Source organism: Ixodes scapularis, unplaced genomic scaffold (genome assembly GCF_016920785.2).
Source record: "Ixodes scapularis isolate PalLabHiFi unplaced genomic scaffold, ASM1692078v2 PGA_scaffold1__304_contigs__length_218370807, whole genome shotgun sequence".
Taxonomy (NCBI): domain Eukaryota; kingdom Metazoa; phylum Arthropoda; class Arachnida; order Ixodida; family Ixodidae; genus Ixodes; species Ixodes scapularis.
In genome coordinates, this window is record NW_024609846.1 from 112922787 (window position 1) to 112941207 (window position 18421).

The 18421-nt window shown below is 45.7% G+C and overlaps 1 protein-coding gene across 1 annotated transcript in view; it reads right to left on the reverse strand.

Annotated features, from left to right (window-relative positions):
- Positions 1-8751: 8751 nt before the first annotated feature.
- Positions 8752-18421, reverse strand: part of LOC8028232 (solute carrier family 2, facilitated glucose transporter member 1) — an 82958-nt gene continuing 73288 nt past the window's right edge. Inside the window, exons 9-11 of the mRNA XM_002410676.5 lie at positions 16675-16750; positions 13621-13748; positions 8752-12270 (exon numbers count right to left, since the gene is read on the reverse strand). Coding sequence (XP_002410721.3) covers positions 12085-12270; positions 13621-13748; positions 16675-16750 — 390 coding nt within the window. The 3' untranslated portion in view covers positions 8752-12084. The remainder of the gene's footprint in view (positions 12271-13620; positions 13749-16674; positions 16751-18421) is intronic.

Here is an 18421-nt window from a genome sequence, read left to right on the forward strand (position 1 = left end):
CCACCGTGGGTGAGACGAAGTATAATCAAACGCTCTCGTTCTTACGTACTGAAACAAAAGAACCTAGGACATTATAATACATACCTTATGCAAGCTCCATAGCTAGGTTTTTAGAAACAGCGTATAAGAACAGAGTAACAAGTGCGGCCTTGTGGACGTGAACTTAATGAGCACCGCCTATTGGCGACGTGAGTGATCGAAAGCGTCGCAGTGGTCGGCCTGCCAGCATTGGCCGAATGAAGATTTTGACGTCAGTAAAGGATTTCTCATTGATGGAAATAAGAGAAATGTAAGAACTTCAATTTAGACGGTGGTGGCAGTGTTGCCTTGAAAGCGCAATGATTTCAAGTTTCCACTACGCTCATTACAAACACTATTCATCTTGTTATTCGCAAGTTGTGACGTCAGGAGAGGGAGCCATAGTAGCGTGCCACCAAAACATCTCGCCGCCAAAAGGAGGTATTCAATTGACGCCATGTTTGAGGGCGCTTTTTAGAGCGCATGCTCAGAACGAGCTCACATTAATAGGTTGCTATAAGGCCGGCAATCTTGATGGTGTGGAATGCACGTTGCAAAATAACTGTGGAAGTTCGCTGTCAGCACGCGCTCGGCAGTCGCGCACAAAGCTATGTTCGCCAGTGAATACTCCATATTAGCGGCGAGATGTTTTGGTGGCGCCCTCCTATGGTTCCCCCTTGTGACGTCATTACCTTGCGAACAACAAGTTCGATGGTGTTTGTAAATAGCATGGTGGAAGCCTGAAATCATTGCGGTCTTAAAGCAACACTGCCAACACCGTCGAAATTAAAGTTCTTTCATTCCTCTTATTTCCGTCGATGGTATACCCTTTCCGACGGGAAAGACGAGGTTTTCGAACGGCGATAGGACGTGTTTCTTCGCTGCTCCCAAATTTTCAACCTAGCGCTTGCTTCACTATCCTACGGGACCCCTGCGGTTCCAGCCCTGGCCTCGGGCCACCCCCGCCCGGGTGGTGACCCACCACAACCACCACTGGATGCCTCCAGTGCCGAAATAACCACCATAAACCAGCAGCAGCAGCCACCCCGAGCCCACTGCACCTATAATGACAGAAGACTGGAAGGGACCTCGCACCCGCAGCACGTAAGCCTTCCACCATCCTGTGGACAACCACAGAGGTTATCACCATCGGTTATGGAGCATACCCTTAATGTTCTTGCGACCATAATTGAGAAGAACCCGGCATTTCTTGTGGCACTGAACCAGCTTGTCGCGCAATTCATGCCACCTCCGCAACCTGAGAGCAGCCCACCTCCACAGACGCGGCAACATATCCCACGACTGCGATGTTCATCGAGAAGCAGAAATGAAAGGTCCCGCTCTCCTAGATCAGCGCCTGGACAAAACGACACGATGCCTACTCAAGGTCACCGGCAAATCCAAGATGGCGACCCTTCCACTCCGGCCCACCTGCCGGCACAAGATGGCGGCTGGCCCTCGCAAGGAACGCCCCAAGACAGCACGTCCGGGAGTAATGGCGGCTCATCTACAAAACACGGGATGGAACAGCCCGGCCTGCGGAATGCTGAAGATATAGACTTTGAAGAATGGCCACTCCTGGGTGCAACACCTAAGAAAAGAAGGTGGAATCCATTAGCTACAGAAACCGCGGGAAGGTCAACACCCACCTCACATCCGACGCAGACTGTCGTGCTGCGCTCCATTGGAAAGAAAGAGGTGAACTCTTTCACGGGAAAAGAAATACAAGAAGCAATCAAGAAGGCTGGAATACAAAATCTAGACGGCTATGCCGTCCATCGGAATGAAAAAGCGAACACAATCGCCATTACAACACGCGACCCTCTCATGCTGGAGAAACTTCTGCAAGTGAAAGAAATAAGGAAAGGCGAGGATACACACGCACTACAGCCGTACAAAGCTTTGGCGGGAAACCAATGCCGGGGAGTTATTTACCTCCTGTGCCAAGGAAACACGGTGACGCCTGAATCACTACAGGCCGACATCACCTGCAAGGGTCGAAAATTCGCATCAGCGAGGCCCATTGGGACAAAAGGCAACACCGTTCTAGTGACATTCGAAGGCAAGATTCTTCCGAAGAAAGTGACCTACATGTGTGAGGTCCTAAATGTCCGCGAGTATCGCCCGCGTCCGTTGGTGTGTTTTCGTTGTCACACGATCGGACACAAAATGGATGTATGCCCACGAAGCGCTGCGCGCTGTGGAACGTGCGGCTCTGAGCACGATGCTATGGAAACATGCTCGAGGAGCCCACAGTGCGTGAATTGCAGCGGAGCTCACCTGGCCACGAGCAATGACTGCCCGAAAAGAGCAATCCCAGAACGGCGCAACAAGCGGCCAAGGGCCAGACAAGAACAAGGAAAGGGTAAGCTCCCGCCTCCCGAAGCACATATGGCACCACCGAAGCTGCAAAGTGGTGGGACATCGTATGCAGCGGTAACCGCAGCAACTTCCGAGCCAGTAGCAACACCTGCTCACCAACTCGAACAACACGACATCACGCTACAAACCTTGCAAGCTCAGCAAGCAAGTTTTGCAAGAATGGAGAAACAATTGGCCGCGCTCACGGCGGCAATACACAGGCTCATTGACACACATCATGATAAATATTAATACACAAAACATATCCGGAACCACTCAAAAGACACCATCCTCACGTACACAGAACAAACGCTGCTCAAACACTTCACCGTGGATCCTACAATGGAACTGTGGAGGGTTGCAACAAAAGCTACCAGAACTGAAAGTTCGTCTGCAAAAACTTAAAAACCGCGCACTCGACATTATCCTCCTTCAGGAAGCTAATGTCAATAAACTCAGAGTACGGGGATACAAAACATTCATATATCCAAGTATTCAGAGACAAACAAATAACTACGGCATCGTAGCCACACTAATTAAGAAAACACATCCACACACGCAATTAGATTCCGAGTCGGCGTGTTCAGGCGACCGTGAGGTTGTCTCTACACAGGTCAAGCTCGGTGATACTGTAATTACAATCCACAATATATACACACGGCCGTCCGTGGGCCCCAACGAGGCCGATTGGATCGAGGGACTCGTAACACCTGGACAACATACCATCCTGGCCGGTGATTTCAATGCTCGTCACACTGCGTGGGGGTACCCAGACGAGAACGCCCGCGGAAGGAACATCAAGAAAGCCTGTGCCACAGCCAAGCTCAAGCTATGCAACAACCCCTGCGTTCCCACCCGGTTGGCCCAGTCCACCAGCCAAAATGACACGTCACCCGACCTAACGTGGGCATCCCCGAGATTGAGACTTCAATGGCAGGTCCAGTCAGATCCCATGGGTAGCGATCACCTGCCCATTTATCTCAAACTCGGCATCCGTACTTCCCCGAGACGGCCAGTAACCCTCACCAAATGGGACAACTACCGCACGGCGATGAGCCGGCACAGTGACATTCCATTCACCGAGAGAATTCAGCGCGCCTTGAAAGAAGCACTCACGGAATACCAGGTGAAAGAAGACACTCCTCAGCCAGATCTTCACCTGACCAACCTATGGGACAACCGTTTAGCCGCCCTCCAGCACTACAGAGTCCGACGGTCACTGACCAACAAGATCCGCCTCAATCAAGCTACAGCCGAAGCTAAGAAGTACACGATAGAGCTCTGCCGAACAACATGGCGTGGCCTGTGTGACTCTTTCAACTACAGAACGGGCTACTACAAAGTATGGCACGCATACAAAGGCCTTTCCGGGAAAACGAAAACACGAAACACGGGAAGCAACCTTGCCCTCCGCCTCAAAATAAGCGAAGAACGACTGGCAGATGAAGCGGGAGAACATTTTTTCCCACAGCAACCCGACCCTCCGCCAACCGAAACTTACACTCGACAGCCTATTTTGCACGAACAGCCAGCAGACGCCCCATTTACTCTTGCGGAGCTTGTTGACGCTCTTAGCTCGGCGAACGCGAAGTCCGCGCCTGGCCCAGACAAAATCACCGTTACGGCGCTCCGGAACCTTCCCACAGACGCCATGGAAGAACTCTTAGAAACTTTTAACAAGATATGGTCCGAAGGGGAAATTCCCGCTGATTGGAAACGATCGACCGTGATTCCCATCCCGAAGGCCGGCAAAACACCACACACGGTCGCTAACCTGAGGCCTATCTCCCTCACCTCTAATCTGTGCAAGGTCATGGAACGTATGGTCACCACTCGCCTTTCATGGATCCTCGAGACCTCCAAAGCATTCCACCCCACACAAACTGGCTTCAGACCACACATGTCAACACAAGATAGCCTCCTCATGATACACTACCACATGTATGAGCGACGGCTATTCAAGAGTCAACCCCGCACACTTGTCGCCATCGACCTACGCAAGGCGTTTGACTCTGTCCCCCATCACACCGTGGTAGATGCTGCTAAGAAGCTCGGGATCCAAGGACGCCTTGTGAACTTCATTAAGACGTTCCTGCAGGATCGTACCTACCAAATAATGATCGGCAACACAAAAGGAAAATGGAAGCCCAACAACGTTGGAGTACCACAGGGTGCGGTCCTGTCGCCGCTACTCTTCAATATTGTAATGACGGATCTCGCTCGAGCCCTCGATAATGTCCCACAAGTTCTGCACACCATCTACGCGGACGATATCACCCTATGGACTACGGCCGGGGGAGCTGAACAACAGCAGCACTACATGCAGCGAGCATTGAATATTGTCACCACCTTTGCCTGCACCACTGGAATGGAAATATCTAAAGATAAAACTACCTACATGGTCATCCCAAGCAGGCGCAGGAAATCTAGCGTCAACATCAAACTTCATCTCGACGGAGATCCTATCACACCATCTAACAACGTGAAAATCCTGGGTGTCCCCTTTAACCAGAACGGGGGCGCCACTACATGGATTAAGCAAGTCAAAGGACAATGGAAGAAAGGTCTTGAACTCCTCAAAGCCATCTCCAGCAAGTCTTGGGGGGCACAAGAAGAACTACTACGCCGCCTAGTCCGAGCCCTGCTCGTATCCAAAGTGGTTTATGGTATCAATTATCTTCGATTAACGCGTGCACAGGAAGCGACCTTAGTTACAATGAACCGAGCAGCGATGCGAATTGTCACTGGCCTGCCCCGCTTCACCACTGTGGAACAGCTCGAACGTGCAGCGCAAATGAATACCATCCGAGAAATCGCACAAGAGATGGCCATCAGCCAGGAGCGCCGACTGGCGCGCACACCCCATGGACGAGTCATTCTCGAAAAGAGCGGGAGAAGTCATCTAGCGAAAGGCCCACTAATGCCCATCACACCTCCCCCGTGGGACACAGAACTGGTCACCTCAATCAAACCTACTCCCAAGCACCAAGGAATCGACAACTCGGGACGTCGCGGCACACAGGTCAAAATGCATCTCGCAGAAATCGGCTCCCTCAAAGCGAACGTTGAGGTGTTTTACACCGATGCGGCTCGCGACGAGAGTGGCCGCACAGCCATCGCCTGGCATTCCACCACCAGGAAAGAAACCCAGCAACAACTAGCCGCACGCACGCGAAGCGCTTGCGCCGCAGAGCTACTCGCAATACAGATGGCAGTCCATGCATCGACGACAACACGCCAGGCAGGAATTACTGAATCTCGAATCTACACGGACTCGCAAGAAGCATTACGCGAACTTAGACGCTCAGACGCTTGCAACACCACAGTCACAAAAATTCGAACGCTGGTCCGCCAAGCGAAATCACAACAGACAATCACGGTCTCGTGGATTCCGGGCCACGCGAGCATCCCGGGGAATGAGCGGGCGGACGGGGCCGCGAGGGCGCAGCTACAAGCAGAAAAATATCCCTCAAAAGGTCTCGTCCTCTCGCCCATTCAACGGGACGAGCAAGAGGAAGACGACTTCGACATCTTCGAAGTCAAACGAGAAGAAAGAATTGCAAGAAAGGCAAGACTCGCCGCCCTGCTGCCACATAATCCCCATCCGATCCCTTGCGGATTTCCGCGCTGGGAAAAGGTGGCTCTCCACCGTATACAAACGCTGACGATGATGACCCCCGTGTGGAGAGCCAGGATCCACCGTCCAGCCGACACCCAAGATATCGGACCAAACCCGAACTGCGTGTGCTGCAAAGTCCCTGCAACGTGCCAACACTTAATGGGGGATTGTAGGGGGACCTCGCGGGAGCGGACTGCCGTCATCGCAGACCTCCCAAGCCACTTACGCCCTACCTCCTTTGAGGAATGGACCCAGCCGGCCACGACTGAGGAGGTGGAACTCAAGCTTATATACTCATCCATCATAACATTCCTCCGATCCTCCGGGGTCAGGACTTTCATTTGACATAATCACCCCATTTCCCTCTTCCCTTACCCCCACCCACCTCGAGGCCTTATCAGCCAGAGGGCGGTTTCATTAAAGACGTGTTTAATCAAAACCCTTTCCGACGTCATAGTCAGCTTTTGGGCCAATCGTGGAAGGCCGACCACAGCGACGCTTTCGGTCGCGCACGTCGCCAATAGACCTTTCCAGAAAAGGGCTGCTGGCCGGTTTCATTTTCAGTGTTCGTGCGAATCGCGCGTGATTTGCTCGCTTTCCGAAGCGACGCACACGCGCGTGCTGAGCTGTGGAAATCGCACGCTGAGCTGTGGATTTGTAAACATTGGAAAGGTCTATTGGCGACGAGCGCGACCGAAAGCGTCGCTGTGGTCGGCCTTCCACGATTGGCCCAAAAGCTGACTATGACGTCGGAAAGGGTATACCATCGACGGAAATAAGAGGAATGAAAGAACTTTAATTTCGACGGTGTTGGCAGTGCTGCTTCGAGAGCGCAATGATTTCAGGCTTCCACTATGCTATTTACAAACACCATCGAACTTGTTGTTCGCAAGGTAATGACGTCACAAGGGGGAACCATAGGAGGGCGCCACCGAAACATCTCGCCGCTAATACTGACAGACCTTTCTCACTCTTGTTGTAGGCGTTACCGAAAACAAGTAATGAAATACGTTACTCGTTACTTGCAAACAAAAGGAACGCGCTACCAACCTACGTTACCTCAAAATAAAATAAAAGTGTTACCATCACCATTACCGATAAAACGTACCGCAGGTTACTTTTGCGTTACTTTTTTAATGATGAATTATGTCGGAATACTCTAATAATATACGGAAAACGCAAAAAACTAAACAATTTACATGGCTTTGATCCTAAAAACACGAAAAAAGTAAAGTGTCCTTTTTAGGTCCCGGGAAGAGGTAACGAGTAATGTAACTACTACGTTACCTGTTACTGTTCTAAAAAAGTAACGAGTATACGTTACTACGTTAACGAAAAAGTTGCGCAATACCGGCAATGCCTTTGATTTTAACGCATTAACGTTAACACTGTTCTCATCCATGAGACCACGCTAATTGTACATTGACGGGCACGACGGCAGTTGATATGCTTCCTATTTCACATATATTTTCGTAACGATGGCTAGTTGGGCTAGTTGCTCTTGCATCATGGTGTAATTCGCCAAAACAACACGGACGAAAACGAAGGGAGAACTGAACAGGACGCGGCGTAACTTTCAACTGAGTGGTTCATTTCAATTACATACTTTTAAAAATATAAAAACAGGCACACTTGGCAGAACAGAAAGATATGGTTTAAAAACACTCAAATACCAGCGTCATTGGTTCTTCAGATAGTAGAATTCCTTATTGAACAAGGACAAATAGGGCGCTTTACACAAGAGTTGTCCTGCTGGGACTTAATCACGAAAGCTTCGTGAATTTCTCTGGCCGTTTTTGTTTTGTAATGGCTCATGACACAGGTCTCACCAAAGATGGTGCTGGACTTTCCCGAGTTTGGCCCGTATTCGCAATGGTCACAGTGGACTGCTAGGCTGTCAGACGGGGACTGCCTCATCGCCAACGCATGCTCTTTGACCCTATCATGGCATTTCAGTAAAGGGGGGGGGGGGGGGGGGGGGGTAGACTATATTTTTGTGTCCTGCCAAGTGTGGCCTGTTTGAATATTTTTAAAAGTATGTCATCGAATAAACAGTTCGGTTGAATGTTACACCGCGTCCTGTCCAGTTCTCCCTTCATTTTCGTCCGTGTTGTTTTGGCGTATTACACCTTATAATATATTTCCATATTCGCGCGATTCTGTTGGCGGGACAAGTAGACTGAGGTGACCGAACAGCAATAATCAATTATAGCTTAAGAAACGCCGAGAGTGGCTTATGGTATTATTTTTCTAGAACAAAAAAAAACATAAATACATACACGACTCTCTACTCAGATGGTATTGTGCCTGCGCAACAAATTACTCGAAGCCATCAGTTATACACGACCAATCCGACATCCCCCTAAATTAGGAATTCGACCTCGCTCTCCCATTATTAAAACAGACCTGACTTTGTCCATTCATTTTTTATTCTGTGTGCCTCGACTTTTTTGCTTGTTTGTGAAGCTTGTTTGTCCCTGTTTTTATACAACACGACAGCCTCCTTTAGGAGCGGGTTACAGGTACGGTCTCGGCAATGGCATGCCATGTAGGACACTGTAGTAACTGAGAGTAAAATGCCAGTCCCTAGAGTGTGACATTTGCTGTTGTGGAGAGAAAGAAATACGAAGGACTTGCATAAAGGTGGAGTTGACTTAAGGCATGCTTCAATGTGACGGTACTAACTCTCGTTGGCCATCCAGCTGTATCAAAAGGTGTAATCTAGTACTCAGTATAAATAACTTAGCCGAACCAACGTAAGAGAGGATTATTTATTTTATTTTTGTATAAAAATATTGACACTCTGTAAAAATACCAGACTGGTTCTTTGTACTTTCGGTTTAGAGGGCGAATGCTATGCGACGCCGCGGTGCTGACGCCCCCGTGGATACGCAGCCCGAAAACATTGTCCTCAAGTGCAGAGCAGAAACACAGGGGCACTCAGCACGTGAACAGTTGTAGGATCACGTGACTTCATAGTAGAGGTAGATCGTATTTCATCCAACGCCTCGCGAGCAATCCGGATGAGTGAATATCCTGTTTCCTCGCTATGGAGCCACAATCTTTCAATAGCGAACGCTTGGTGCGCGTGTGGTCCGTTTATCTTTCACGGCTGATGAAAAGCTTAGGAAGTTTAAACGTTCTCTTGAGAGGCGAAAACATGCCCGCTATCAAAAAAAAAAAAAAAAACATTTTACACGATTTGTGCAATCAAACCAAAAATTTTGATTCGTTGATCTCGCTTCGTGATACAGAATGATTCGACCGGGAAAAGGTTCGCAAGAGAAAGACTGGGAAGCTGCCTGTGTGCGAACATAAACAACGTCGCGTGTAAGACAAGATTGTGAGACGAAGTCTGAGGTCATGAGGACTCGTCAGGTTTATCGACGCAAAGTATAGTCGGTTGCATGGCGGATGCAAAAATGGGGGAAAAGTAACTTTAAAAGAAGGAGTGCTGGTTGATGCAGCGCAGCCTTGGGCGACCTTGGACTCCCTCTGGACAAGGTGCTTCTCTAGAGCAGGGACATAAAATATTAGAATTTCGACGAGACTAAGTTTCGCCCTTGCGAACGCCCAGATATTAAAAGGCTGGCAAGTTTGACCCACATAATTAAATAAAAAATATTAATCTGACAGAGTACGTAGCTCATCAGCAGCATTTAGTGTATTGCGATGACAACGAATGAGTAGTAAACGTGTTGCTTTCTTTTTATAAAACGCCATTCACACGGTTAGCATTTTCATTTCCTTTAACATACGTTCCTTGTCGAGGGTTGAATCAGCCCTCTTATCTTGGGTCGCGAGCACATATCACGCGCGGAGGATTGCGAACTGGTTTGCCGCCGACCATGAAGGTCTCTTGGCGAAATTTCCAGGTAGCACTGTTGTTTAAGCCACAATTTTTTTTTCTTCTGGCAGTTCAGGACACAGAAGACCCGAAGAAACCAAGGTATAACCGAACTCGGTATTATTTTGACTGAGTCGGACCATTTTGGCTCTAAATTGCCAAACAAGAGCGAGAGTTAGACTTCACTGCCTAATTATTTGGTTGTCAACTGGCTTCTTCGGGCCTCAGTTTCTTAGGATATGCTAAATCAAGGCTTCATTTCTGACAGCGCTTTGTCCGTGCACTCCTTTCACTTGTCCTTTGTTCAATTTTTTGCGCTGTTTTCACGTTTGACTTCATTTCTAGTTGCTCGGTTTTCACCTGGCAACTTTGGGTCTAAATTTCGAAACAAGTGCAGGAATTAGGTTTCACTGCGGGTTGTTTTGCTGATAGGGAGAATTTCTGGCTCATGCCTACGTCCTTAAAAGAGATTAACCCAGTTGACATGCTACCAAACGGTAGCGTTGACTACCTAGAAATATACTGCATAGAATTAAGCCAATTAACGTCAAGCAAAAACGGACTTACTATCCTGGCAGGACTTCCGATTTGTTTGGTCGTTACTAAGAGTTCAAGTACAGCCATTAAATGTGACGTCTTTGATTGACCTTAACGTTATAAAATCTTCTTGCGTGTTTTCGTGTTTTGTAACTTCGACATGAACTGCGCAACACACAATTTTCGTTTTTGAGCCATAAATTGCAATATACTGTGAAGTGAAGTAAGAAATATACAGTAAACCCTTCAGTAAATATTATCCGAAATAAAAAGTTGTCACGCCTGTCCACGAAGCCACGCCGACACTCACTTGTAGTCTCAAGCTTACGCCCTAGTCTTATCAATAAAAGCGCTCAACTGATAGTGCAATCATGTCATATTACCGCAAAGTTATATATTGGCTAGCAAACGTAATTTGGATCGGTGAGGTAAATTTTCGATATTACACATTTTGTTACATTTTACAGCCAAGTGCGTCGTATTGTGTTTTTCACCGCACTCAAAAAAAAAAAACACTAGAGAATGCAAAGTGTGCATGTGTTACTAAAAAATTTCTCTTGCATTTCTTTTATTAAAATATCCTATTTGATTAGAAGCACCGTCCGTCTTTCAGTTAATGGCATGGGGATAGAGTCCCAGTTGACCTTATTTAACTTTTCTCAATATGACTGCGACAAAAATATTAAGACATGTGTTTAAACACAATTTTCATAACCGCTAGAAACATAAATTTTATAGGTCTAGATTCCAAACAAATCAGGTATATATAAGAAGGTAGCAAACCTATGCAGAACTGGTTCCCTAAAAATGTCGTCAAACTTCGAGAGAGTTAAAGAGTTAAACAGTTAAATTTGGCCTCCGTTTCGTCCCCAATTACACAGCCCCAGACCAACCCAAATACCTTTTGGCACGCCTAGTAAAGAACTAGGGTTATTTTAGGAAGTCAAGAAAAATCTAGCACAAATTCTTATGCCTGCGTAGTAGGGCTGTCTGTGTTCTTCAAGAGTAAACTATCGCCGGCAAAACGCCTCGGTCACAATGAACCACCACTAGCGAGCAGCATTCAATTGCAAACGCACCACAACTTGCATTCCATTGAAATCATCACACTTGGTACCACCAATATATACAAATGCACCAGACATTTCTAACCTTGTAAAATCATCCCGACGATATGTACACCTCAATACTGCAATCTTCGCTTTGATTTGAGAAGCGTATTCTAGGGGTGGGTATTACAAGCACCAAACACCACGTCTACCCCATATTTCCCCAACCTCTTTCAATTTTAGAGCGAAAGTAGTAGCTTTTTTTAGCCTGATTGATGTCACTTCGATGCACATCGTAGAAAAGATTTTGCGTTCTCGTTTGATATGAATATTTACAACGCTTATCGGAATGTGTAAAGGCAGGAATCTTTGCCACACGTCATATCTTACCTGCCTGGATGTCTCTTCATAATTTGCATATCAAGGAAATTGATCTGTCTACCTCCATGGCTCTCTCACGTTACTACAAACAATTCCCGACGATACTTGGCGATGGTGTCACAAAGCGGAACGCAAAACGATCAACACAGCACTCCTCCACTCTTCGCGACGATTGCTTCAGCATTCGTCTAGTCTTGGAGAAAAGGGAACGGCGTGCTTCCTGATTTTCTAGAGTTCCATACTGACGAACGTTCAATTTACGCTGATTGGAGTCATGCCTTGCTGTTGGCATTCAGTTTTGTCATGGGCGTGTCATCCTTGTAGGCACGAACGCGGAACATATTTGTGATCTCTTCGATGCTCTTGTTCTTTGTTTCTGGAAGTTTCTTATAGATGAACACCCAGAAGAACACCAGCACCAGGGTGAAAATGAGGAACGTGTAATGCTGAACCACCTCCTGCGAAATAAAAGAAAAGGATATTTTTGAGTATTTATTATATAACACTGTTATATCCCAGTCTGCGCTTTAAAATTGAGTATTTTTCAAGACTAGACAGAATAAAGGTTGCGAGAATTTTTGGTTGAGGTGCTCGAGAATATATTTTTATAATAAACTTTACGTTTTATTTTTTATCTATGCTCAAAAATAATACAACTGGAAGATAAGTGTTACTATGCTAGCGGTCCTCCTATTTTTGCAAGGCATACAATCTTTGCACTAAATTACGTCTTTAAATATAAAGAGTCAGTTTTAGCAGATGTTATGCTTGTGTGATATGCCTCTGCGGTTCTGGCACCCCAGCCAATTTAATAAACTTAACCAATACTTGAAATTAGCATGCTAGTGCAGCACGAAGCTCTTATAGGATCTGTTGATTATTTTGTCTATGCCTATATATGTAAGTATCCTATGTTTATTTATACTCGGGTGTATCTAGCACAATGCAGCTGTTAGAATTTGTACAATACACTAATATGTTAGTATGCCTAAAATAGAAAGAAATCAGCTTGCAAAAGCATGCTTCTTTTTTACATTCTACCGCAGTGAAACTTGTTTTTTAATTCCAAAGACAACTGCGCCAACAATAATGAACGTACACTACACTACAAATAAGATGACGGTTATCTGGCCTTAACTTTCTCCTCCCGGCTTTAAGCTACCTTGTCGGCACCGTTGCCCCCAGTAGAAAAAGGCCAGATAGAGACGGTTGAGCATTTTCGATGTTAGGTCACTTGTAGGCGGGGGAAAGTTAACGCGAAAAACCGGCCTTTTATTTGGAGTGTAAGGCAGGTATGTCTTCAGAATAAGTGACTGCCTCTGCTCAACTCGCACATTCATAAAAATAATCTGCAATAAATAGGACTATGTTACTCGTTATCATTTTTTGCTGAGCCAAATACAACATTACTAGAACAACTCAGCTAGAAAACCCATCCTAGGATCGCAGACCCCTTGCGCCCAGCCGAACTGAGACACCGGAACCCAGATTCGATTACAACGCCGCTTCATGGCAGTCAGTTAGTTTCATTCGTTTAATGGTTAGATGGTGGTACATAATCCGTTTTGAGACTAGGCGGTTCGCAAAAGCTCACTTTGCAGACACAGGTAAGATTTTATTGTTCTCCGTTCTGGTATATATATTATTCCCGGAGTGGGCGCTGCAATGGAAACGGCGGCGGTGTGAACAAACCTAGTTCGGTTCTAAAGTATGGGTTGGAGCCACTTCTTCAAAGCAGGTTCATATGGCAGTTCCCCAACAGGGTTGTTCTAGTACCGTTGTCCAGGAGTGAACAGGGCTAGGCCTACCATGAGCGGCAGGAAGGCGATGCCGACGACGAAGTTTGCCGCCCAGTTGACGCCAACTGCGAGGCTGCTGGCGATGGGCCTGGCCCCCTGGCCGAACAGCTCCGTCACCAGGAACCACGGGATGGAACCTGCACGCAGTCACCGTGGGAAAAGCTCGCTTAGTGACGTACAAGCAAACAAAGAAATTTTCTCTCCCTACGTGTGCACGGCGAGAAAGTAAAGTAGCTCACTTTTTAGGGGTGCTAAAATCTAACAAAATCAGAAGCAAGAGTGACTGAATTCAACTCTAGATTATATATCCTCCACTTCGATGCTAATTTACTGCTATATTTTATGTTTCCAGAATTAAGGACATATGTGCAAGGAGGTCTACACTAATATATCAGTCTGATTCGTCTATAATGTTTATCGACAACCTTTCCAAAGCATCGTATTTATTGGAATGTCTTGTACTTCTAGACAACGCTGATTACGAATACTTTTAAGCCGCTGAAGTGCACAGCGCGGCCTCCTGTGAATGAATAAATGGTGCTTGAGCTGCTCGTGCTCATTGTTCCGGGTCCATTCGGTAAGACAAGAGCAAATTCTTCTTGGACGTTCTTATGAACCCTATAGCCATGCTAACTTTAAGAAATTCAAGGTAATTTAAACCTGCTTTTCCTGTGTCTAGCCCAGGTAGGCCCCATATGACAAGCATCAGGTCACAAGGAAGGCCACTAGCCTCGTTGCAGATTGAAACTACATTGGTAAAATGAAGAAACACGGTTCATAATTATTCTTAGTCACCTCATACACGAGTGGGCAAGCTAAGATCATATAAAAATAATTTGCGCATTTAAATTTTTGTTGTTTTTTTACACGGGATACAAAAAAAATACCCACTTTGCTCACTCAATACCAAAATATCCACATCACGATCAAGCACGCAAAAAATGAATTCTTAGTGTCCCTGTTTAACCCAAATAAAGCACACATAACAAAATCGGACGTGGGCTGACCCAGCCATGCACTTATTATAATGTACTGTACGCTAAAGGTTCAACTGGCGCCAGTGTCTATGCGACTTTTGTGACGCAAATGGAAGCGGACAGCAACCAATCTACTCTTGCGGTGCTCCTGTGCATCCCTATGGAAAAATGCGCGTGGATTTTGTCTCTTCGCCGGAAAATAACACGGGGCACTTTGGTTATTTTGGTCGTGCCGAATAGTATATTCCTTGATTACCATCGTAAATGTATAATTGCTTTAGTTAGCGCATTATTTTTCATCGGTGAACAATGTTTAACTTCGGTACATTTCAGTCCCAAACGTGTGTTCCGCTGCAGGTGTGTAAGAACAAGTGACGATTCAAAGCAAAATTACAATCGAAAGGAATATAGAGTGGGTTCAAGGCTCGCCAGCATTTCGGTGACGCTTAAATATTGATAATATGCCAGCCTGTCACTATATGAAAATGACCTCGTCGTGCATGAGTGGATAAAAGCATTCAAAACGTAAAGAATAAAACACATGGGCTATAAAACTTGTCCCTTTCTATTGTTTTCTCTGCCGGGCAGCCATTATCGGGTACTTTTTCTCAAAGATTTTTAGCGTGCGGGGTATATTTTTAATGTAGAACAAGTATCTTCGCACAGAGCAGAAAGAATAAAGCGGTACTTATTTAAAATCGGAATATTTTACGTGGCCTTCAGTTTATTTTGATCGTACATGCACGCGTAGTTACTGATCTAGTGTTACTGCGCAGTTCTTGCCGTCTCCCTTAATTTCCAGATGTCCTTCGTTCGTTTGGCACGTATATCCCTCATGCTGAAAAGCACCGACGTCGTGTTCACGCTAACAGTGTCCGACAGTGCACATTAATACACGTACGAAACGTTTTGCACCGTTTTTATTGCAATGAATTTGAAAGAAAAACTCCGTAACTGACCAGTCATTTCGTCGGCCTTACTGAGAAATGTTCCAAGCTAGCTAGTACGTAAGAATTATTCGGGATATTTTCTCTTAGGATCGAGCACAGGGAGATGATGCACTCACATTTACCCATAGAAATGCATTACCGGAAGTCAATTTTCGACTGGTTGCTGTCTGCTTCAACTGACGCCAGCAAACTAGCGCCACTTGAACCTCTAGCGTACATTATCTTAACTCTATAGTCCCAACAATGCAAAAAGTTTGACATCATTGATTCTTGCCACTAAGCTTTCAGACTGGCGAATGACGTATAATTAAAGCTTTTGTGACATTTTATATCTCTGCTTTTTCTTCGAATAATATTACAAGCTCCGATAGTTTTGAACTGACCCTGAAAAAGCAATCTAATAACATAAAAGTGTGCGTTGCGACCTAAGGTATGAGAAGCTCGCTTATGGTAAGGATAAATAACAATATATCCGTTCTGGTCATAAGCAGCAAGTTAGTAATTCAGACATTAACAATGTAATATTTCTAGCATACCTGGTATAGCGTATACGTACAGAGTGTAGGATCATTACACAGTTAAAATAGAGCTGAATTGAGGGCGGCTTATAACTCGAACTTCGATTAAATTGTTCTTGCCTGTAAGCGATATCACAGAGGTCCCGATATTTAGAGTGTAGTTCCCATCACAAATGTGGAGTGATATGCTACTCAAGACCCACGCGCGTAAGCATGCCGTATCAAAATGCTTTGCTTTGTGTAAAATGCGCTCAGCGAAAGTACTTCATAAATAAACAGATGCACTCGTGCCTCTCACAACGATGCGCAGAACCCATGAATTTCAGCACAGTTCTAATCAAGAGTCTTTGACTGTTGCCATCCTCAATGTTCCCATTTCGTGCTCAGCATGTGTGCAAAATTTTTCACGCCGTACAGATATTTTGGAAACATTTACAAGCTTTACAGATTTCCGCGTCCCTACCATTTACGAACAAGTGGCAAGAAGCTAGATACTCGAACCATGCAACGGACTTGTTTTTAATCAATTAAGCTACTGCGTGTTCACCGGTCGAGCTGGTGCTTATTTGTAAGGCGCATATATATATATACACACAGTTTATACCAAGGATCACTTACCCGGTCCTATGGCAAACGTGATGACAAAGGCTAAGAGTCCACCGATGCTGACGTAGGACACCCACACCGCGTGGTCCTGCAAGATTAGAAAAGACTGGCGTAAATAGAGAGCCCTTGGTAAAATAACAGCCATAAAATTACCGTTTTGTTCCTCACTGTGTAGACGTTCTTTATGCTTCATTTGATATACTTACCAGTAACTAGGTCTAGCTTATCTCTTGTAAAAGTAATACCTAATACCCACAGTGAAAAATTCGGCAGAGACACTTAAAACTGCTTAAGTGTGGGAATGCGAAAGCATGACGCACGCAATAGGCACAGCTTTAGTCAGCCGGAACCGCGGAGCCGCCGTGGTGTCGGGGAAGAGTGTTCGTCTTGCACCCCGGAGGCCCGGATTCGGTTCCCCCCAGACCGAAATGTGCGAAATTTATTTTTCAATTTCATTCATTGAATTTGTTTACAGGAACCTCACTGCGAAATTTGACGTCAATCTGAGTATTTTGACGTGTTTTTACTCTTTGCGCTGCGCTGCCATCAATTCGGCTGGCTTCTTAGCAACGATGGCGCCGTTGCTTCGAAGCCACATGACGCGTCTCAGCCAATGGGGATTGAGGTACGCGTGCATTTACACGCGTGATACCGCAAGAAAGCGAAAAACCCTTTCAATGATATTTATGTAAACAATAACGCCGCTCCAGGCGACAAGGTAAAAAAAAATTGACGCTGATTATTTTTATATAATTTTGGCAGGTTCATAATTTTATTCCTTGAATTAAGTTTACGTTTCGTTGATTCCATGTAAACATTTGGACCAAAAATACTACACTGTTAATTCAACGTTTAAAATGGAAAGTCAGCAAGCTCTCGTACAGCGGGCAATGAGTCTTCCAGAGGTGAAAAAAAATAACTTCTTAAAGCACTTGTTTACATTTTTCACAGACGATTTCACACGTTTCTCGAAACAAGCTAAATAAAATATAGCAATAAAACATTACAAATAAAAAACATCTCTAAAAATATATGAAGGTGGTAATATTCATTAAAAATCAGTATAATATTATGCATATCCATGTTTGCATCGATGTCTGCTAATAAAGTATCAGGTGTTTGTCAGGAAGAGTACTAAGTCGAAGGCTTGACGTAAAAAAAAAAACAGCTATGAAAAAGTGCGATGCTTTTATGGTGTTATCACGGATGAGAGACGTATTGGAAATTGACAAATTGACCACGCATACATTCAGGCTGTACTACGTGGAACGAAGTTGTTAAAATTCAGTGCTTTCTCGTTGAGCCGGGCCTATGACCTTGGTATCAACTGCCCTGTGTATGATGTTGTATCAGGGCGGGACGACGACCCGCGAGAGCGCATCAGCAGCCGCGTTGTCTTTGCCTTTGATGTTTCGGATATCTGTGGTAAACTCAGACATGTATGACATCTGACGGACTTCAGGAGAATCAAATTTGTCACCTGACTTGAAACCGTAAATTGGAGTCTTATGACCGATAAGTATCAAGAAACTCCGATCATACCGAAAATTACGAAAATGTTCGACGACCTGGTTGGTCGCGGAGGGCACTCTACCGAAAGTGCTGTGGCGGAACTTGGCTTGTGTTAGCGTACGGGAGTAGAAGGTGATGAGCTGCCACATGTTGGGAGGCAGTTGCTGCATGAAAGCGCCAACAACCACGTTGGAGGCGTCTACCATGATGTTGACAGGAATATTATGGTGAAGATGAACGAGCAGAG